The sequence below is a fragment of the Somniosus microcephalus genome, chromosome 23 (genome assembly GCF_052327205.1).
Source record: "Somniosus microcephalus isolate GS21.2 chromosome 23, FLI_Smic_1.0, whole genome shotgun sequence".
NCBI classification, from domain to species: Eukaryota; Metazoa; Chordata; class Chondrichthyes; order Squaliformes; family Somniosidae; genus Somniosus; species Somniosus microcephalus.
Window position 1 is genome coordinate 14,252,162 of NC_141009.1, and position 21,672 is coordinate 14,273,833.

The 21,672-nt window shown below is 47.4% G+C and overlaps 1 protein-coding gene across 1 annotated transcript in view; it reads right to left on the minus strand.

Moving 5' to 3' along the window:
- Positions 1 to 6,353, minus strand: part of LOC147101668 (uncharacterized) — a 34,108-nt gene extending 27,755 nt beyond the window's left edge. The window contains exons 1-3 of the mRNA XM_085965439.1: positions 5,479 to 6,353; positions 3,395 to 3,784; positions 1,923 to 2,090 (exon numbers count right to left, since the gene is read on the minus strand). Coding sequence (XP_085821565.1) covers positions 1,923 to 2,090; positions 3,395 to 3,784; positions 5,479 to 6,328 — 1,408 coding nt within the window. The 5' untranslated portion in view covers positions 6,329 to 6,353. The remainder of the gene's footprint in view (positions 1 to 1,922; positions 2,091 to 3,394; positions 3,785 to 5,478) is intronic.
- Positions 6,354 to 21,672: the final 15,319 nt, after the last annotated feature.

Consider the following 21,672-nt stretch of genomic DNA (forward strand, 5'->3'; position numbering starts at 1 on the left):
CACTTTTCCTGTGGTGACTTTTTGTTGCTGGTCTTCTTTCCTGACCGGCATACTTTAGCTATGTGACCAAGCTTGCCACATTTTCTACATTCCTGGTTTTTAAACCAGCATTGGTTCTGATCGTGTGTTGTCTTCCCACAACGATAACATTTCGTTGTACCCAAAGCCATTTGATCTACGCTGAGTACCGCTGCCTTCAGCTGCATTTCCGCAGTGCCTCTCGCTGCGGCTTCGTGCGATGCTGCAATAGAGACAGCCTTATCAAGTGTAAGATCATTCTCTTCAAGCAGCCGCTTTTGTGTTCCTTCTTTCGACAATCCACACATGAATTTGTCTCTCAGTGCCTCTGTCAGGCTTTCCCCAAACTGGCAGTATTTCGCTAGCTTACGCAGTTCAATTAAATACTCCGCGTTGCTTTCCTCTTTCAGTTGCGTTCTCGCATAAAATTTAAATCGTTCCGCTAACATCAGCGGTGTGGGGTTCAAATGATTTTTCAGGACAGCAACAATTTTAGCGAAAGTCTGATCCGCCGGTTTAGCTGGTGATAGAAGATGCTTCAATAGCCCGTATGTCTTCGCACCCATTGAGTTTAGTAAGGTTAGTGCTTTATCTTCATCTGATATTTTATTTGCCTTACAATATATCTCTATGCGTTCTACATACGTGGCCCAATCTTCAACATCGGGATCGAAATCGTTGATGTTACCACGCTTAGGCATCTTCGCAACCTTCTTGAGAAACAAAAAGAAATTTTTCTTTTATTTTTTTTTTTTTCAAAATGGCGGTTTCCCGCGCTTGTCTTCTTCCCCCGCCTACGAAAATGGCGGCTTCCCGCGTTTGCCTTTCTCCCCCGCTGGCTGTAATGGCGATTGCCGTATTGCTGCATTCGCCCTCCCCAGCGGTTTTCAAATCGTGCCTCCCAGCCCCTCTTGCAGTCCGGTCCTTTCCTCCGGCTGCGGCTGAGTTCTCCGCGGTTGTTTTAAAAAAAAAAATTCCCGCGCCTTACGCTGACCCGGTCGCTGCGCCTCGCAGCCTCGGTAGCTGCCCGGCCTTTTTCCCCGGTCGCGGTCGAGCTCTCTCTCGACGCTGATGCGTCTCCCAGCCCGCTTGCAGCCGGCTTTTACACCGGCTGCGTTTGCATTCACCGCGGCTCCCGTGCCTTACGCTGCCCCAGTCTCAGCGCCTCTGGCCCCGACTTCTGTCCGGCTCTTTTCCCCGGCCATGGTCGAGTTCTCCGCCCTTATATCCTCCGTTTTTCCCTCCCCTACTTCACAGCCAACGTGGCCGACTTGCTGCTCGTCGCTGATCGGCTTACCCACCACCGTGATAGAAGGGATGATCACTGCCTGTTGCTGCTGGAAGGCTTCGTGTCAGAATTCTTCCTTTGCTCTGCAGACCCGAGTCTTTTCTCAGCAGAATGATGAGGGCGGATGCCTCTTCTCAACGCCCGTTAAACTGCCTTGGATGTATCTCTGCCGCAGGGTAAGATCGTACTCGTCGCCACTGTTAAGTCTGTGTGTTATAATGAGAATTACTACACAGACCACAAGAGTAACTTTTAACAGGTCTTTACTAGTCGAAGGTCAGGGCGGAACTGCCCAATAAATCATTACACAGCACTTACATACCGGTGTGGTCACCACCGGTATTACAGTATACAGCAGCCAAGATAAAGTAGTGCAACTCTTAAAATATTTCTCTTAAAGGTGGAACGGTTACATACACCACAGTTGGGAGGTGGGATGGGGGTGAGGGAAGGAGTGTTTGGCCATGATGGTCGCATCATTATGGTGCGGGGCAGGCTTGATGGGCCAGCTGGTCTTTTCCTGCCCATCAATTTCCTATGTTCGTAAAACAACCCCCCCCCCCCCCCCCCCCAAGCCTCCTCCCACCCTGTAAAGTTTGCTTGTTATTTTCCTCACCGATTCTCGTTCTTCCATGCGCTGGGTTTTTCTTTTCTTCCTCACTCTCCTGCCAGTCTTCGCTTCGGCTGGCCTCACTGGTGTCACTGAGCTCTGGTTCGGACCAGGCACTCTCAGCACATTGGAGGGCCGACGCCAGCTTCTCTCGAGCCCACGCAGCCAGCCCCACTTCAGAAACACATTAAAAAAATATAAATCATCAGATTCATATAAAAGAAATATTCCCATGAGGCACTGCAGGTAGAGAGAGGATGCAAAGTGATCACACAAGGTTCCAAAAGTATTATTCCAGGTACGGTCCTCTGTCATTCTCTCTTCCCGCAGCACCCTCAGGTCAGGTAAAGCACGGTGAGATACAGAGTAGAGCTTCCTCTATTCTCCCTTCAGCTATGCCGTTTTGCATTCAATTTATAAGTGGCGCAGTTAATTAGGAAACTGTCCTATCTGTCCCGGGTTTAAAAAAACCTGAAATAAAAAACAGAAAATGCTGGTGCGATGAATTTGTGATCATCTTAATTTGATTCCTAAGAGGCATGGGTCCACAGCACAAAACTGGCCCCAATTTAGCACTAATATCAATCTCACTCAGAGATGCCACAGGACGGTCTTTATGGGAAATGGACAATTGTCACACTGGCACGGTAAGGGGTGTGATTCTGAGCTTGGGGCAGAGGCACATTTTGGGGGCAAAGTAGAGCAAGATTTACTATACATCTAGCTATTCTATTCCAACCCAGGGAGTGTTTTATGCCAAGATTGGGTGCCTGATATGGGAATGTTTTCCATTCCCGAGCACTACTCCAGAAATGAACACTTTCAGAATATAGAGGCACTGGAGAAGGTGCAAAAATTATACCAGAATTGAGAGGGTATACCTATCGGGAAAGATTGAACAGGCTGGGGCTCTTTTCTCTAGAAAAGAGAAGGCTGAGGGGTGACCTGATACAGGTCTTTAAGATTGTGAAAGTGTTTGATAGGGTAGACGCAGAGAAGATGTTGCCACTCATGGGGGAGACCAGAACTAGGGGCCCTAAATATAAGATAATCACTAATAAATCCAATAGGGAATTCAGGAGAAATTTCTTTACCCAGAGAGTGGTGAGAATGTGGAACTCGCTACCACAAGGAGTAGTTGAGGCGAATAGTATAGACGTGTTTAAGGGGAAGCTAGATAGACACATGAGGGACAAAGGAATAGAAGGAAATGTTGATAGGCTTAGATAGGTTGAGAGTGGGAGGAGGCTCGTGTGGAGCATAAACACTGGCATGGACCAGTTGGGCCGAATGGCCTGTTTCTGTGTTGTACCCTCTATGTAATTCCTCCTTAAGATGCTGACCAACCTGCAGGGTATTTCCGACATTAGTGTTTTTATGTCCCATTCGCCCTATTGATCTCAATCCAGGCCATGATGATGGATCAAATATTTTATTAATCAGAGCAGCAGTCAGACCACTAAATCTTTCCTGCTCACCATCTTTATTGAGCTGGTTGTCTTTGTCAAGGTGGGCTTCTGGTCTGTCATCTTCTGGTTTCTGGTTAATCTTTTTACCGAGCTTATCTGCATTTTCACTGCTGCTGCCTTGAAGTTTCTCCTCCGCATATTCTTCTTTCAGTTCTCTACCAAGAACATCTTCTCGTTTTAGGTCTTTGCCGCTTAATACTTGCTGCATAACATTGGTTCCATCTTTCACTGACGTCACCTCATTATTCACTGTTGAATTCTGTGCCTGAATGTCATCCCTGAGCAGCCTCTCTGTACCTTGCACGATTGGCGTTTCTTCTTTGATGCTGTTGGGATTGTTATCAAAGATTTCAGCTTCATTTCTCAAGAAGCCTAAAGATATTGTCGACGGTTGGTTTTCTGTAAATAATAAAATAACATCATAAACTTTGTACTGATTACACCGGGTTTTGACAGGTGAATCATGAATGAGTTCGAGTAAGTGGCACAAGTGTGGCATGGGTCATAACCAGTGGCTTTTCCTCATGTGTCCCATTCATACAACATGTTAGTTAAGCAACTAAAATTAAATCGATAAAGATCGCTTTCCCAATGACCTAGTGGTCAAAGGCACGGCCTGGTTAACACTAACCAGTGGGTCCCTAGTTCAATCCTCATTCTGATCTCAGTCAAGAGAGTATTTGGAGTGCTACACTTGGCTTCAGTAATCTTGAGCTAGGGAGAGAAAATCAGCCATGGTTCACTTCCCTGATTACTATCCAGTGGTCCCTGTCTGTGGATATTGGTTGAGGATTGGTTCAAACACAGCTGTGTTTGAATAGCTTGCCCATGCTGGTCATCTTGGCCTAGACTGACCATCTAGTCCCAGACTGACCAGCTAGTCCCAGACTGACCATCTAGTCCCAGACTGACCATCTAGTCCCAGACTGACCATCTAGTCCCAGACTGACCATCTAGTCCCAGACTGACCATCTAGTCCCAGACTGACCATCTAGTCCCAGACTGACCATCTAGTCCCAGACTGACCATCTAGTCCCAGACTGACCATCTTGGCCCATGCTGGCCATCTAGGTCCAGGCTGACCATCTAGGCCCATGTTGGCCATCTAGGTCCAGACTGACCATCTAGTCCCAGACTGACCATCTAGTCCCAGACTGACCATCTTGGCTCATGCTGGCCATCTAGGTCCAGACTGACCATCTAGGCCCATGCTGACCATCTTGGCCCAGACGGACCATCTAGGTCCAGACTGACCATCTAGGCCCAGACTGACCATCTTGGTCCATGCTGGCCATCTAGTCTCATACTGACCATCTTGTCCCATGCTGGCCATCTAGGTCCAGACTGACCATCTAGTCCCATACCGAACATCTAGGTACAGACTGGCCATCTAGGCACAGACTGGCTGTCTAGTCCCATACTTGCTGTCTAGACCCATAATTACTATCTAAGCCCATGCTGAACATCTAGACATCTAGATTCCACACTGACCTTCTAGGCCCATATTGCCTGTCTAGGCCGATATTGTCTGTCTAGGCCCATATTGTCTGTCTAGGCCCATATTGTCTGTCTAGGCCCATATTGTCTGTCTAGGCCCATATTGTCTGTCTAGGCCCATATTGTCTGTCTAGGCCCATATTGTCTGTCTAGGCCCATATTGTCTGTCTAGGCCCATATATGTAGAATGGGCACGTGCTGAAGAGATTGCTGTGGAAGTGGACCACAGCAAAAGTCTTAAGGAAAAGTGAGGAGAAAAACTGGAACTTAAACAGAATGGTTAGGTACACATTTTCATTTTGGATGGGAAATGGATCGACGTGTGTACTCACACGGCTCCTGTTTTGTCACCAGGAAACAATTTTTCACAGTGCCATCTATTAAGTATTTTATGGAGATGATGTAATCACGTGGTATAATCTTATTGTGGTAGACTTTGACGTCAATGGAAATAAAAATGGGGAGGGATGTAAAACGGGCTGCCGACTCGCTACCACCCGTTTTGCAGTCAGTCTACCCCATTCACTCACACTGTTGCTCCGATTGCAATGGATGTATGCACAGTCAGTGAACTAAATAACACTCTCATTACTCACCATCCTGCATTGCTTCATTCTGCGTTGCAGAGACAACATCTCGATCTTCCAGATAATGTGTTTTCTTCTGCCTTCTCTCTTTCTCCCGTGTCTTCTTCCCAACATCTTCATTCACATGATCAACAAATCTTTCACCGTCTACCTCCACGTTCTCTCTTGCTGCCCGTCTCATTATTTTCTTCTTTTTTGCTTTCTTCCTCATAAAGCTGCCTTTACCGGAGTCACTGCTGTCCCCACTTTCTTGATCAATGTCTCCTCTAACTGCGCCTAAATAACCTTTCTTCCAATACTTTTCCAGTGGTTTCCTCCCAGTATTTTCAGCAGCCTCTTGGCCACTACACTCAGTGTTACCCACTCTCTCTGCTCCTTGACGTGGCTTTTTCTTAACCGTCTTTCTCATCGACGCCTCTTTCTCATGCATCCTACCTCCACCATCAGCATCTAGTCTCTGAGTAGTGTTATTTGTCTTCAAAGCCTCACTCAACGCCCATCCACTCTTGAGCTTTGTGCTTTGCTGCCCTGCATCATACGGTAGGTTGGGTTTCCTTCTGTCCTCTCCTGAACAGGCTGGAGTTTTCTTTGATTTAAGCATTTCATGATCAGAGTTGCTGGGAGATCCGTCACTCATGGCTGCCTTGCCATCTCTCTCCCATTCTCCGTCGCTCCTGAGTGAACCATACTCTGACGTTGCCAGCACTGACATTGACGCCACTCCTGTGGAGGAAAAGTGCTCGATTTTTTTAACAGGTATGTATTTCATCTGATCAATTATTATTCTGTTAAGTATCCTGCACTCTTTCCTGTAATAACAACAGCAAATGCTGGAAACACTCGGCAGGTCAGGCAGCATCCGTGGAGAGAGAAACAGAGTTAACGTTTCAGGTCTGTGACCCTTCGTCAGAACTTCTTTCCTGTATTGCATTTTAATACAGAATGCATGTGGTAAGGATTGACTGTATTCACCTTTACAGTCAGCAGGGCCGGGGAAACTGCTGCCTCCCAGGGCTGACTGTTTTTTTATTGTTCTGAGTTCACGCATTGTAACGTGAGAAAAAAGTCATATTCCAAAAATAAAACTCCTCAAACAACAGAAGCACATTTATTGATTAAATGTCAGCTCTCAACAACTAAAATAAATATTTAAAACACCATTTTATAAGAAAATAAAAAATGTAAACCCTTCTTTACCTCTGACTACCCTATTCTTCCTGTTCCTCTTGTTTGCCCTTTCCTATTCATTTTACCACTTCATTTAATTTTACTCATTCCTACCTTTCCAAGTTTAAAATGTTTAACTAACCTTACTTCTTCTCGCAGCTGTAATGAGCCCCCACCCAGGAAACGGGGTCGGGTTGAGGCGGACACAGAGGGGGCAGTGCCTTGCCGAAACTCCGTACCCAAAGAGGAGGATCCAGGCCCTCGAGTCTGGAAGAGCCGTGAGAGGATTGACAGTCCTCAGCTCAAGCATGTTGTCCAGCGAGGAACGTGGGCCGCCCTTGTAGCAGCACAAGGCTGACTACCAGCCGCAAGGAGGTGCATTGCCGCTCAAAGCGCTTCACAGCCAATGAGGTACTTTTTGAAGTGTAGCCACTGTTGTAGTGTAATATCATCCAGCGCCATCGTTGCTATAAGGTAGTGGGGGTTGTACGTTCTCTTTGTGCTCTCAGAGCCACTGACACAACTTCTTTCTGGTCACTAAAAAAGACTTCTTGTTATTTCTGCAGTAGGGCTGAGAATGGCCAGGCCAGCCCTTGTTATAGTCAAGCTTCGGGAGCCTCACAAGGAGTTAAAGGAAGACTTGCATTTCTATAGCGCCTTTCACGACTGTAGGATGTCCCGAAGCGCTTTACAGCCCATGAGATATTTTTGAAGTGGAGTCACTGTTGTAATGTAGGGAAAGGCGGCAGGCAATTTGCACACAGCAAGCTCCCACAAACAGCAATGTGATAACACCCGGGTAATCTGCTTTTTAGTGGTGTTGGTTGAGGTATAAATATTGGCCCAGGACACCAAATAGTGGCCATGGGATCTTTTATATCCACCTGAGAGGGCTCAGTTTAACGTCTCATCTGAATGACGGCACCTCCGGCAGTGCAGCACTCCCTCAGCACTGCACTGGAGTGTCAGCCTAGATTTTTGTGCTTAAGTCTCAGGAGTGGGACTTGAACCCACAACCTCCTGACTCAGAGGCGAGAGTGTGGCCCACTGAGCTACGACTAACACATAAACCTGTGGATGAAGTGCCGATCCAAACAGGTAATGCACAGCTGTCCCCGGAGCAGGTTAAAGCACTAAACTGTTAAGGTCCTCACTGTATCGAAATCAAAACCCATTACAATGTCTTCCACTCTATAATGCATTCTTTCCCAAGATCTTCAAACTGGGGCATTCCTTACCTCCCGCAGGCTTCCGATCCTCGTACAGGCTTTTCTAGCCCAAGCTTATGATCAGCTATCTATTAGTTCCCGATTTACCTCGCCTTCTTTCCTACTGTCTTCACCCTGTGGTGATAACCTGCACTGTGGGCTTTGGCCCTTCACCTTGACTTCTCAATCGAAAAACAGAAAGGAAAAGCTACTCGAGCTTCATTATTCTCAACCCGTCTGTAGCGTTTACTGTCCTGCTTCCCCATTCTTGTAGATTTCCAGTTCTTTTTCTTTGCTACAAATAGTATTGATAAGAAATAACGAGCTCCTTACCTTTTTCTGACCCATCACCTTCAGAGTCTAAATCTTCTTTTCCAGGGAACATTGCTTCTGTCGTCTGGTTATTCCTGTATTCTTGGCACTGTTGAGCCACCATGCACCTGTTTAACAACACAGGGGTAAACATTTCCTCTGGTCACTATGTGACGTGATATTGTAAATACATTTGTGAAGGTCTTTGTTCAGTATTTCTAGTGAAACTGTAAATACGGTCTAAAAAGAATTAGTGTCGCTACACGTAGTGCTTAAAGGAATTCTGACTCCAAAAGGTATTTAAGAGAGAAAAAGGTGCATTTTGAAAATCTTAATTACCCAAATCAAGACTGGTTTATGGCTTTTATACACCAATCCCTCATTCCCAGCGGGGAGCCACTCTTGAAGAGAGCGCAGGTCAGTGAACCACACTAGTGTTGTAGTGTTATATCTGAGCCATACTCCCTTTGAACACCACTCCCTAGTTGGATCGATGAATTTACCCTTGTATGAGATATATAGCTAGCCTATTGGATAAAGTAAAATGGCTACATTATTCTTTTCTGCTGACAGAGGACACATGTTGAACAATAGGGGGAAGGTGCATCTGATTTGTGTGTAGAACAGGCTTCCTATAGCCCTCATTCATCACGCACAGGATTGCTTCATGAGACCCTGAAATTAGTTTCCGACCGCATATCCAAGGCATAACTAAGTCCGCCTATTTCCACCTCCGTAACATTACCCGTCTCCGCCCTTGCCTCAGCTCATCCACTGCTGAAACCCTCATCCATGCCTTTGTTACCTCTAGACTTGACTATTCCAACACACTCCTGGCTAGCCTCCCACGTTCTACCCTACGCAAACTTGAGGTCATCCAAAACTCGGCTGCCCGTGTCCTAACTCGCACCAAGTCCCGTTCGCCCATTACCCCTGTGCTCGTTGGCCTACACTGGCTCCCGGTTAAGCAGCGCCTCGATTTCAAAATTCTCATCCTTGTTTTCAAATCTCTCCATGACCTCACCCCTCCCTATCTCTGTAATCTCCTTCAGCCCCACAACCCTCCCGAGATATCTGCGCTCCTCTAATTCTGCCCTCTTGAGCATCCCTGATTATAATCGCTCAACCATTGGTGGCCGTGCCTTCAGCTGTCTAGGCCCTAAGCTTTGGAATTCCCTGCCTAAACCTCTCCACCTCGCTACCTCTCTTTCCTCCTTTAAGATGCTCCTTAAAACCTACGTCTTTGACCAAGCCTTTGGTCACCTGCCCTAATTTATCTTTATGTGCCTCGGTGTCAAATTTCTGTCTTATAATACTCCTGTGCAGCGCCTTGGAACGTTAAAGGCGCTATATAAATACAAGTTGTTGTTGTTGACAGACATAAAAGAAAAACTTGCATTTATATAGCACCTATCACATCCTCAGGACATCCCAAAGTGCCTCACAGACAATGAATTACTTTTTGAACTGTAGCTGCTGGTGTTGTAGATAACAAAATATAGACATCAATATTTTCCATTTATAAAATAAAAGTTCGGAAATGGTATTTGAAGTGTGTTGTAGGATATTTAGTTACAATCCCTTAATATTTATTACATTTCATGGATGTTAATTTTATGTTCATTGTGACAGGTTCAGTGGTTTTGCCACTGGTGGAAGTTCGTTGGGAACCATGGAGAATCGGCATAAATAGTTGTTCACACCGTTTTCTGGGGTTTCTGCTGAAGTTATAATGGGAGATGAGGGAGACCCCCCACCCCCAGGGACCCCCGCCCCACAGGGACCCCCGCCCCACAGGGATCCCCATCCCATGAGGACCCCCGCCCCATGCGGACCCCCATCCCACGGGGACCCCCGCCCCATGGGGACCAAACCCACCCACCCCCGGGGACCCCCACCCCACAGGGACCAAACCCACCCCCAGGGACCCCACCCCCATGGAGACCAAACCCACCCACCCCCGGGGACCCCCCACCCCCGGGGACCAAACCCACCCACCCCCGGGGACCCCCCACCCCCGGGGACCAAACCCACCCCCATGGGGACCAAACCCACCCACCCCCGGGGACCCCCCACCCCCAGGGACCAAACCCACCCCCAGGGATCCCCCACCCCCAGGGACCCCGCCCCATGGGGACCCCCGCCCCACGGGGACCAAGTCCACCCCCGGGGACCAAACACACCCCAGGGAACCCCCCCACCCCCAGGGGCCCCCGCCCCACGGGGACCAAACACACTCACCACGAGGACCCCCGCCCCATGGGGACCAAACCCACCCCCATGGACCCCCCCACCCCCGGGCACCCCCGCCCCACGGGGACCAAACCCACCCCCATGGACCCCCGCCCCACGGGGACCAAACTCCCCCTGCCCCCGGGAACCCCTGCCCCCGGGGACCAAACCCACCCCTGGGACCCCCGCTCCACAGGGACCAAACCCACCCCTGGGGACCCCCGCCCCACAGGGACCAAACCCACTCCCGGGACCCCCACCCCACAGGGACCAAACCCATCCCCAGGGACCCCCGCCCCACGGGGACCAAGCCCACCCCCAGGGACCCCCGCCCCACGGGGACCAAGCCCACCCCCAGGGACCCCCGCCCCACAGGGACCAAACCCACCCCCAGGGACCCCCGCCCCACAGGGACCAAACCCACCCCCAGGGACCCCCGCCCCACGGGGACCAAACCCACTCCCGGGGACCCCCACCCCCGGGACCCACCCCACCCCCGGGGATCCTGCCCCACAGGGACCCACCCCCACCCCCCCCCCCCCCCGCCCTCCCGTGGAAATTCTACCCGGATGTTTAAACTCTGGGCTTAGGGACTGCTGAGGAGTGAGAAGACAAGAAAGAGGGACACAACACGGAGCATCTCTGGGGTAATTGCAAACCGTTGTTAAATTTCACCGCAATTATAACTTCAGGATATCCAGTAATGGTACAAAAAGCGCCAGTGCGCTGTGCCTTCCAGCGTGGCACCTCAGACCATTGGGGCAGGGTTATGAGCCAGCCAGCAAAGGCAGCATGCTTTCCGAAGAATAGTGATTATGGGACTGGACTAGCAACCTTGAGGTCCCGAGCTCAAATCCCACCGTGGAAAGTTGTTAGGTTGAATTCAATAAGTTGGTGCCAGCCTATCCATTGATAGGCTGACACCAGAGAAAATGACCGTCATTATCAAAAACCCCAAACTGGTTCACTGGTATGCTTCAGGGAAGGGAAGAGAGTTTGCCAACTCTGGCCTACATTACAAGGTTGACTTTTTTTCATTCATTCACAGGATGTGGATGTCGCCGGCAACGCCAGCATTTGTAGCCCTTCCTGAATACAACTGAGTGGCTTGCTGGGCCATTTCAGAGGGCAGTTAAGTGTCAACCACATTGCTGTGGGTCTAGAGTCACATATAGGCCAGACCGGTTAAAGACAATAGATTTCCTTTCCTAGAGGACATTAGTGAACCAGATGTTTTTTTTTACAACAATCTGGTTGTTTCATGGACTGATTTATTTAATTGAATTTAAATTCCCCCAGCTGCCATGGATGGGATTTTGAACTCACTGTCCACTGGATTATTCATTCCAGGCCTCTGCTTTACTAAGTCCAGTAACATAACTGTAACGATCAATAACATGTCATTCTATAGTGGACACTAGGTGGAGCCGTAGAGCTGTATATAGCTGTATGTATAAGACTACACTACCCAGCTGTATGATATTAAGACTACATTACCCATGAGGCACTAGGCTACCCACAAGGCAACAGTCAAGATGGCAGCCTGCACACAGGAGCACACATGCAGCATCTCTACAGATACTGTACCTAGAGAACGTGTACTGAATAAATGACTAGCTAGAAGCTAGCTGTGTTCATAATAAGAATGTTTAGTTATTAATGAACATAACATGGTACCAGGGTGGTGAAGATCTGCTGAAAATTGTGAAAAGCGACATGGAGAATTTGAAGCCACCAGAGCCTGAATCTCGAGGGAAATGTCGACTACAATTGGCGGATTTTTAAACAACAATTCGAACTCTACATTGCAGCCATCGGATTCGGTACGAAGCCAGACGCAAGGAAGATAGCGTTGCTGCTTACGGTTGCAGGCCCACAGGCGATAGAGGTATTTAATACATTTGTATTTAATCCAGAGGAGAACAGAGGAAAATTAGAAGATGTGCAAAAAAAAAAATTTGATGCACATTGCTCTCCCAAAAAGAATGAGACGTATGAAAGATACATCTTCCGTTCTCGGACACAGCAACAAAATGAGACTTTTGATAGCTTTATAACTGATCTGAAACTGAAAGCACAGACATGTAATCTCTCTGAGCTGAAATCATCCATGATTCGTGACCAGATTGTGTTTGGTATTCATGATAAAAAAGTCAGGGAACGTCTGTTGAGAGAAACCGAACTAAATTTGGAAAATGCGGTGAAAATATGCCAAGCCAGCGAGCTAGCTCGAAAGCACGCGAAGACTTTCAGTGAAATCAATAATGATGCGAATGTAATGAGTGATAATGCTGCTGTCGGTGCTGTGTCCTACAAGGGGAAGAAACGTGGGCAGAACAGAAATGAAAAGCAATCGGAGGATGAAATTTTTCATTGTAAACGCTGTGGTTACAAACACCAGTTAAGACAATGCCCAGCGTTTGGAAAAATGTGCACAAAGTGTAATGGAAAGAATCACTTTGCCAAACAATGCTTTTCAAAAGTAAAAACTAAGAAAGGGCAACGAGTTAATGTAATTGAGGACACTGATTTAAGTGAGACAATTTTTGTACGAATGGTGTCATGTGACGATATCAAAAAGGATACAGAAAATGTGCAGCCCTCAGAAATGGACAATGCTGAACATAAAGTTAATGCAGTAAAAGTGGACAAATGGATGATCCCACTGCAGGTAAATGGAGCATTAGTTACCTTGAAACTAGACACTGGGGCAAAAGCAAACTTAATCAGTATGAGTGACATTAACAATATGAAAGAAAAGCCCAAAATACAGAAAAAGTCAGTACTACTGAAGGACTATAATGGACAGAAAATAGATAGCTTAGGTGTATGCAGACTCAAAGTGACAGTCAAAGACAAAGTGCATCATCTCATGTTTTCTGTTGTGGCTGAAAGACTTGATTCGATACTAGGTGACAAAGCTTGTGAAGACTTAGAACTGGTCAAGAGAGTCTACCGTATAAACTGTGCCATAAGCAGACCAGATGACTCGGTGGATTCTGTAGTGAATGATTTCCAGGATGTGTTCAAAGGATTTGGAGTTCTACCATTCACTTACAAGATCCAGCTAAAGGAGGATGCTCAGCCAGTGGTACATGCTCCACGAAGAGTTCCAGCACCCCTGCGTGACCGGCTCAAGAATGAACTGGACAGAATGACCACACTAGGAGTCATCAGGAAAGTCGAAGAGCCAACAGACTGGGTTAACTCCATGGTATGTGTAAAGAAAAAGAACAATGATCTAAGAATATGCATGGATCCAAAGGACTTAAATGCAAACATAAAACGTGAACACTACCAGATTCCCAAGCGAGAAGAAATCACCAGTGAAATGTCAGGTGCCAGATACTTCACAAAGCTCGATGCCTCACAAGGATTTTGGCAACTAAAACTGGATGAAGAGAGCACCAAATACTGTACCTTCAACACACCATTTGGCAGGTATTGTTTCCTCAGAATGCCTTTCGGGATAATATCTGCATCTGAAATCTTTCATAGAGCGATGGAACACATAATTGAAGGTCTGGAAGGAGTTTGGGTCTATGTTGATGACATCATCATCTGGGGCTCCACATTGAAAGAACACAATGAGAGACTGACTAAAGTGCTAAAGAGCATACGCCGGAATGGACTGAAGCTCAACAAAGCCAAGTGTCAGTTTGACGTCCAGGAAGTCACTTTCCTAGGAAATAATCTATCTGGTAAAGGAATAGAGCCAGATATGGAAAAAGTAAATGCCATACTCAAAATGCCCCGACCCACTGACAAAAAAGGAGTGCTACGCATCATGGGGATGATAAACTTCATTGGAAAGTTCATTCCTAACTTGTCAGCCAAGACAGCCTGTCTGCGAGACCTGCTACATAAAACAAATGAGTTCGCATGGACAGAAAGACATGAACAAGAGTGGATAAACCTCAAAACAGTGCTGACAACCACACCTGTACTCACCTTCTTTGACCCAACCAAAAGAATCAAAGTGTCAACGGATGCATCAAAAGATGGCCTAGGTGCGGTCTTGCTACAAGCAGAGGGTGAAGATTGGAAGCCTGTTGCCTATGCCTCCAGGTCTATGACTGATACTGACTGTCGATACGCCCAGATTGAAAAGGAATGTCTAGGCTTGGTAGTTGGACTAGAAAAGTTTCATGGCTACATATATGGACTTCCCACCTTCACAGTTGAGACAGACCACAGCCCATTGGTTGCCATCATAAAAAAGAACCTGAATGAGATGTCTCCAAGGATTCAATGACTCATGATGAAGCTGCAAAGATATGACTTTGAACTGATCTACACACCAGGCAAATACATAGTGTTAGCAGATGCACTATCCCGAGCACCCACAATGAGTCATGTGAGCTCTACTGAAGAAGACGTGGATGTTCATGTGAGTATGATCACTGCTGCGCTGCCCGTGTCAGACACAAAATCAAAGCAAATAGCAGAAGAAACAGTAAAAGATACAGTATTACAAACAGTAATAGAGAACATTCATCATGGTTGGCCAAAAGGTTCCTGTCCAAAATATTTTCACACAAGGTCAGAATTGAGTGTCGCAAGTGGACTATTACTAAAACAGAACAGAATAGTCATTCCACAGGCTCTACGTCAAGACATGCTCAAAAGGATTCATGAGGGACACCTCGGAATTGAAAAATGCAAAAGGAGGGCAAGAGACACTGTTTATTGGCCTGGCATAAATAAGGACATTGAGAACATGATAGGCAAATGTGAGACATGTCAGGAAACACTGAAACCCTCTCCAAGCAAAGATCGCAAGGAGACCTCGATCTATACAAGAGCAGATTGATGACAATGCCGCAACTGCATCGTCATTCACCGCCAGAACAATCTCATGAAGACACACCAGACTTACCCGTGTTGAGAAGATCCACACGTGAAGTAAAAGAGCCTGATAGACTTAATCTTTGAGTACAATGTAAAGCTTTGAAAATGTGTTGACTGTTTTGAAAATGTTTATGTTTATAGAGCACTAACAAAAGTGTTACTGATATTATCTTTATTGTTTTCTTGAAAGTTGATTGATATTGATTTTGTTAAACCTCAAAGAAAGGGGGATGTAACGAACAATAACATGTCATTCTATAGTGGACACTAGGTGGAGCCGTAGAGCTGTATATAGCTGTATGTATAAGACTACACTACCCAGCTGTATGATATTAAGACTACATTACCCATGAGGCACTAGGCTACCCACAAGGCAACAGTCAAGATGGCAGCCTGCACACAGGAGCACACATGCAGCATCTCTACAGATACTGTACCTAGAGAACGTGTACTGAATAAATGACTAGCTAGAAGCTAGCTGTGTTCATAATAAGAATGTCTAGTTATTAATGAACATAACAATAACCACTATGCTACCGTACCCATGCTCTTAGTGCCCTCTGCAGTGAGCGGTTGCTATGAATTCAATCAGGCCCACCACCTTCTCCGAACAACAAAGGATCCTGAGAGCAAATAAAAATCAGAGGTCACGCCCCCTTCTCATCACCAATTGTAGAACCAGCTCTCCAGGGGTCTGGACAGGAAACAGGCAGGGGGGTGGTAGGGGGGGGCAAACTAAGGGGAAAGGAGAATATACCATGGAAAAAATGAGAGAGAGGAGTCAGTCTGTGTTTGAAGCTACAACACTAATCATCGGAATTCCATTTGACCTCAGCAGTACTAAAATCCTTACTACCAGGAAACTCTCTTTTATCCGGCACCGACGGGACCGGCGTGGTGCCGGTTGATCAAAAAGTCCGGATTACAGAGAGGTATACTTACCAAGGTACGAGAGCCCCGTACACGGCCACAGGTGCAGGAGCCCCGGTTACACGGCACTTGTGCAGGAGTCCCGGTTCCACGGCCACAGATCCAGGAGTCCCGGTTACACGGCCACAGGTGCAGGAACCCCAGTTACACGGCCACAGATCCAGGAACCCCGGTTACACGGCCACAGATCCAGGAACCCCGGTTACATGGCCACAGATCCAGGAACCCCGGTTACATGCCCACAGATCCAGGAACCCCGGTTACACGGCCACAGGTGCAGGAACCCCAGTTACACGGCCACAGATCCAGGAGCCCCGGTTACACGGCCACAGATCCAGGAACCCCGGTTACACGGCCACAGATCCAGGAACCCCGGTTACACGGCCACAGATCCAGGAACCCCAGTTACACGGCTACAGGTGCAGGAACCCCGGTTACACGGCCACAGATCCAGGAACCCTGGTTACACGGCCACTAATATATAGTAAAACTTACCTGAACCTACTCCTGAATTTTGCCGGTTAAGAGAGATTTCCGGATATTTAGGTGCTGGTTAAAAGAGAGTTTCCTGTAACACATCCCAGTAGAGTTGTGATGATCCGGAACGCGCTGCCTGAAAGGGCGCTGGAAGCAGATTCAACCGTAACTTTCGAAAGGAAATTAGACAAGTACTTGAAAAGGGAAAAAAAATGGCAGGGCTACGGGGACAAGAGAAGAGAAGTGGGACTAATTGGATTAACATCTTTCAGAGAGCCGGCGCAGGAACGGTGGGCCGAATGGCCTCATTCTCTGCGGTATGATTCCGTGAGCCCACCTGTAGCAGGGTAGTCCTCCTTTAACACCGATTACACGGAAGCAGCTTCGCTTTCCCTGCTGGCAGCCGGCGAGGTACCTGTGCTCACAGCACCAGCTGATGCGCGCAGCCACCATCCCATTGATGTAGATTGTAGCGCTGAACGGAAACCCAAAGTGCCGCCTTGAGGCAAACTGAAACTGTTCTGGGACACAGAGTAGAACAGAGTTGAGTCAATCCCATCACTTTGCTTAGTCAAGTTCGTGCTCATCAAAGGTCATGGCTGTGGAATGGAACACTTTAATAGTGGTTATGTCACTGGTCTAGCAATCCAGAGGTCCTGGATTAATGATCCATGATCCATGGGACGAGTTCAAATCCCACCACAGCAGCTGAGGAATTTTAATTCAATGAGTTAAATAAATCTGGAATAAAATGCTGGTATCAGTAATGGTGACCATGAAACCTGTCGTAAAAACCCATCTGATTCACTAATGTCCTTTAGGGAAGGAAACCTGCTGTCCTTACCCGGTCTGGCCTATACGTGACTCTGGACCCACAGCAATGTGGTTGACTCTTAAGCGCCCTCTGAAATGGCCCAGCGAGCCACTCAGTTGTATAAGGCACCTCACCACCACCTTCTCAGGGGCAATTAGGGACGGGCAATAAAGGCTGGCCTTGCCAGCGACGCCCACATCCCGTGAATGAATAAATAAAAATAAAACTTTTCAACTTTGAGCAACCGATATCTACATCAGGCACTGCTAGGTCAGATACGGCATGGTTAGATGTAGAGTAAAGCCTCTACGCCCAACAATTTGCCTCGTTCCCAACCTCTTACTGCACCAATGGGACGTTTCTCCACCTTCCACACCAGCCGCCCTGTGGCCGCTCTCATATTGCGTGAGATATTGCGGACTGGTGCCATATTAGGGCAAGTTTCGTACTGTGGGTCCGTGCCCATTGGGAAATGGGTTGAGACTGCCCAAAAATGGCGGATCCCTTGCAGCCAGCACACAGAGAGGTCTTTCACTCACGTCAGGCTGCATTTGAACACAGTCCCAGAGGCGAATGGATAGTGTGTTACCCCATTACTATATCACCCCGTCCCCTCTTATCACTTCTATTAAAATATCATTCCCTTTTTTTTTGTTAAGGTTTTACTGGTAATAGTAACTTTGTTCAAGTGCCATTACTAGATATCCAAGAGGCTGCCTCAAAGTTTTCAGCGCCAGCTATGTGTGCGCACACACAGTATGCCAGTGAGGGTCTCTACTCTAAGGTTCCTGAGTTAGATCAGTTCACACAATACCAATCTCGACCTAAATGTAGACAGCTCCACTGCATAAAACTGTCCATAATTCAACACTAATTGGGCAGTCTCAGTCTGACCAAAATGATCTGGTGATTGGATTCCCTCTGTTAAGGTAAAAAAAAAAATTGGAGGTATTTTTGGGAGTCATCAAGGTGAGGATTGTTAGTGCTGGAATACTTTCTGTTCAAGCCACTTAGTGCCAGTGTCAAGCATTTCCAGATCCGGTATCACACAGCCAGCTCTCTCTACGTTGCCCCAACAATGTGCCTCATCTCCCCCAACCTCAGAAAAGCAGCCCTTAGTGGGGTAGATTATCAACTTACCACCTGGATGTTAAATTCACGTTGTGGAACGGAAAATGAGATGGTTTCATTAAAAGTGGGCCGTTCCACAATGCCAGTTTTGTACCCGGGCGGTAGGTTGAATACCTACTCCTGTATCGCTGTGCCGTTTCCATTTCTCACACCATCCGTCCTCCTCACCTCGCTGAATGATATTACCAATTAATACTGAATTAGGGACAGTTTCATGCCCACTAGGGACTGGACTGAGGCTGTCAAACTCATAGAGTGAAGAGAGAGAAAACACCTGTCCAAAGCACTACTGGGCAAGGGGAATCCAATGACCTGTGCTGTTATGTGTACATGTGTAGATGTTTGGCAAGGACACAACTGAGCTCAGCTGTAATGACCCCCATGGTCACTGTCAGCCCTCTCCCAAGTAGCTGTTCTGCGAGCATGACGCCAAGGCTCACACAAAGTCACTTAGGCGAGTTACCAGGGGGCTTTTGGCAACTGTACCATAGTGCCTTCATGAGCAGAAGCGAGAGAGTTTGGAGGAAAATTAATTAGTAGACATCTTTCTATAGTTCTGAGCACCACACCTTAGGAATGATATACTGGCCTTGGAGGGAGTGCAGCGTAGAATGATACCCGGACTCCAGGGGTTAAGTTACGAGGAGAGATTACAGAAACTAGGGTTGTATTCCCTGGAATTTAGAAGGTTAAGGGGTAATCTGGTCAAAGTTTTCAGGGTATTAAGGGGAACAGGTAGGGTAGATAGAGAGAAGCTGTTTCCGCTGGTTGGGGATTCTAGGACTAGGGGGCATAGTCTAAAAATTAGAGCCAGACCTTTCAGGAAACTTCTACACACAAAGGGTGGTAGAAGTTTGGAACTCTCTTCTGCAAATGGCAATTGATGATAGATCAATTGTTAATTTTAAATCTGAGATTGATAACTTTTTGTTAACCAAAGGTATTGAGGGATATGGGCCAAAGGCGGGTAGATGGAGTTAGGTTGCAGATCGGCCATGATCTCATTGAATGGCGGAACAGGCTCAAGGAGCTGAATGGCCTCTTCCTGTTCCTATGTTCCTATAGGGAATTGCCCGTGAATGGATTTAAGCACCAAGACTGGCCAAGGTTCAGTCTACAGTCGGTGATCTTGAAGGCACAGCATGCCAGATCTAATCCTACCTCTACGAGTAAGATGTCCCTTGTACACACAAATATTCTCTGCTCCACAGATCTGCTGAAACACCTTCAGCTCATCTCGAGGCTCGGTGTCCCGAGAGGGAATCTTTAACCCTCTCCCGAGATACAGCATTGTGATGTGTACGTTAGAATGGTTGGCTGCCCGCAGAATCTTCCGGAAGTCTTGTGGAAGGCGGGATACTTGAAGCTAAAAGAAAAATCATATTTAGAATTATTCTGTTTCAACGTTTAAACAGATTGACGGTACTGGAGTCCCAGTGGCTCAGTGAGTGCATGCACTGTCTGATGTCAAGCTGAGCCATTCAGACCATAGGTTTGATCCTCTGGTCTGGGCTGAGTTAGCTGAAGCAGAGGTGGCGGTAGAGGTGTTACAATTGTCCTCAGTGCCCCTGGACTAGGGAAGGGAAAATTCAGCCAGCGTCCATCTTCTTGATTGCTATCACATGAATGGACAGAGAAATACTTAGAAGTTAAAGCACAAAAACAGGCCACTCAACCCAACCAGTAATTTCCCATGTGGTATTTTATCCAGGATTTGTTAAAGTCTAATAGGGGGAAAAATTCGGTATCGCCCATTTTGGGGCGCTAATATCGGCCGGGCGCAGAGTTTAGCGCCTGACGCTAATTATCACCTCCGATTGCAAAATTCGCCTCTATCGCCCCTGGAGGTGATTTGAGCGCTAAATCAGGCGCTACACACCTCTCTTAAGGCGCAAACGTCAGGGAGCGAGGTGCTACCTCAGGACACTACCGAAGCTCAGGTGATGTCCGTTACCATGGAAGCCAGACAGACTGGCGCCGTCCAGTTCTTAAAGGGGCGGGGCCATCTTGCTGGCCAGCCACACCCTGCTCATTGCAGCCTTGAATCTCGGCCTGGAGAGACCTCAAAAGCAATTGTGTTGGAAGCACTAATGGATAGGCCCAGGGAAAGAGCTCGGCACTTAGGAACCTCAAAAGTGGTGCTGGGGGCCAAAACTCCTTAGGATAGCGTTAAAACCAAAAATTTTGCCGACAAGAAAAGGCAGGAAGTGCCCTCCTATAAATAGCGCTCCCTCAGCCCCTTCCCGACTTAAAAACGTTCCCCTCTACCGGTCGTTCCTAGCGGCAGGCACTAAGGCAGGGGGCGCGACACAATATCTGGTCCGGGGTGCTACCGGGGCATTGCACGCTTGACTGATGTCACGATCTGCAGGCGCAGGAGATCGTGGCGGTGGTGTTTAGCGCCGCCGCAAAATGACTGGTCAATTTCGCGAGCGCCGCTAAAATCGCCGCGCTCGGCGCTAAGTCCCTAGTGCCCCGTTAGCGCCCCCCAGAGGCGCTAACGGAAGGCGCTAACCAACCAAATTTTCCCCTATATTAAATCTACTATCCAGTGACTCCAGCTGGAAAGTCCATGCATGTGAACTTGGACAAGGACAATATTGGACTTTATTGTCAAACAGCCTGCTTTAGGCTCATGCACGGAGAATTGGAAGAGAGGCACCCTCTTTAAAATTGTACCATTTAGTGTGTATTGTCTCTCCTCATCCCTCCTACGAAAATGTATCACCTCACATTTCTCTGCATTGAATTTCATCAGCCATGTGTCCGCCCATTCCACCAGCCTGCCTATGTCTTCTTGAAGTCTATTACTCTCTTCCTAGTGACCATGGAACTGTACCACAGCGAGAGTCAGCACCTTCAGTGAAGGAAGGGGAAAAGTTGTCAGAGAAGGGGACAGCCCTGGCTAAAGGATTTCACTAACTGAAGTAGCCAGTTTTCGGCCTTAGTATTTGCTGTCTAACTCTAACAGTGCTGCTGTGTGTTATAAACATAGGATTATTACTTCAGTGCAATAGTTCTATATTTTCAATTGGTTCAATAAATAGTAAAGGCACAAAATATAGGCTAGGTACTTATCAA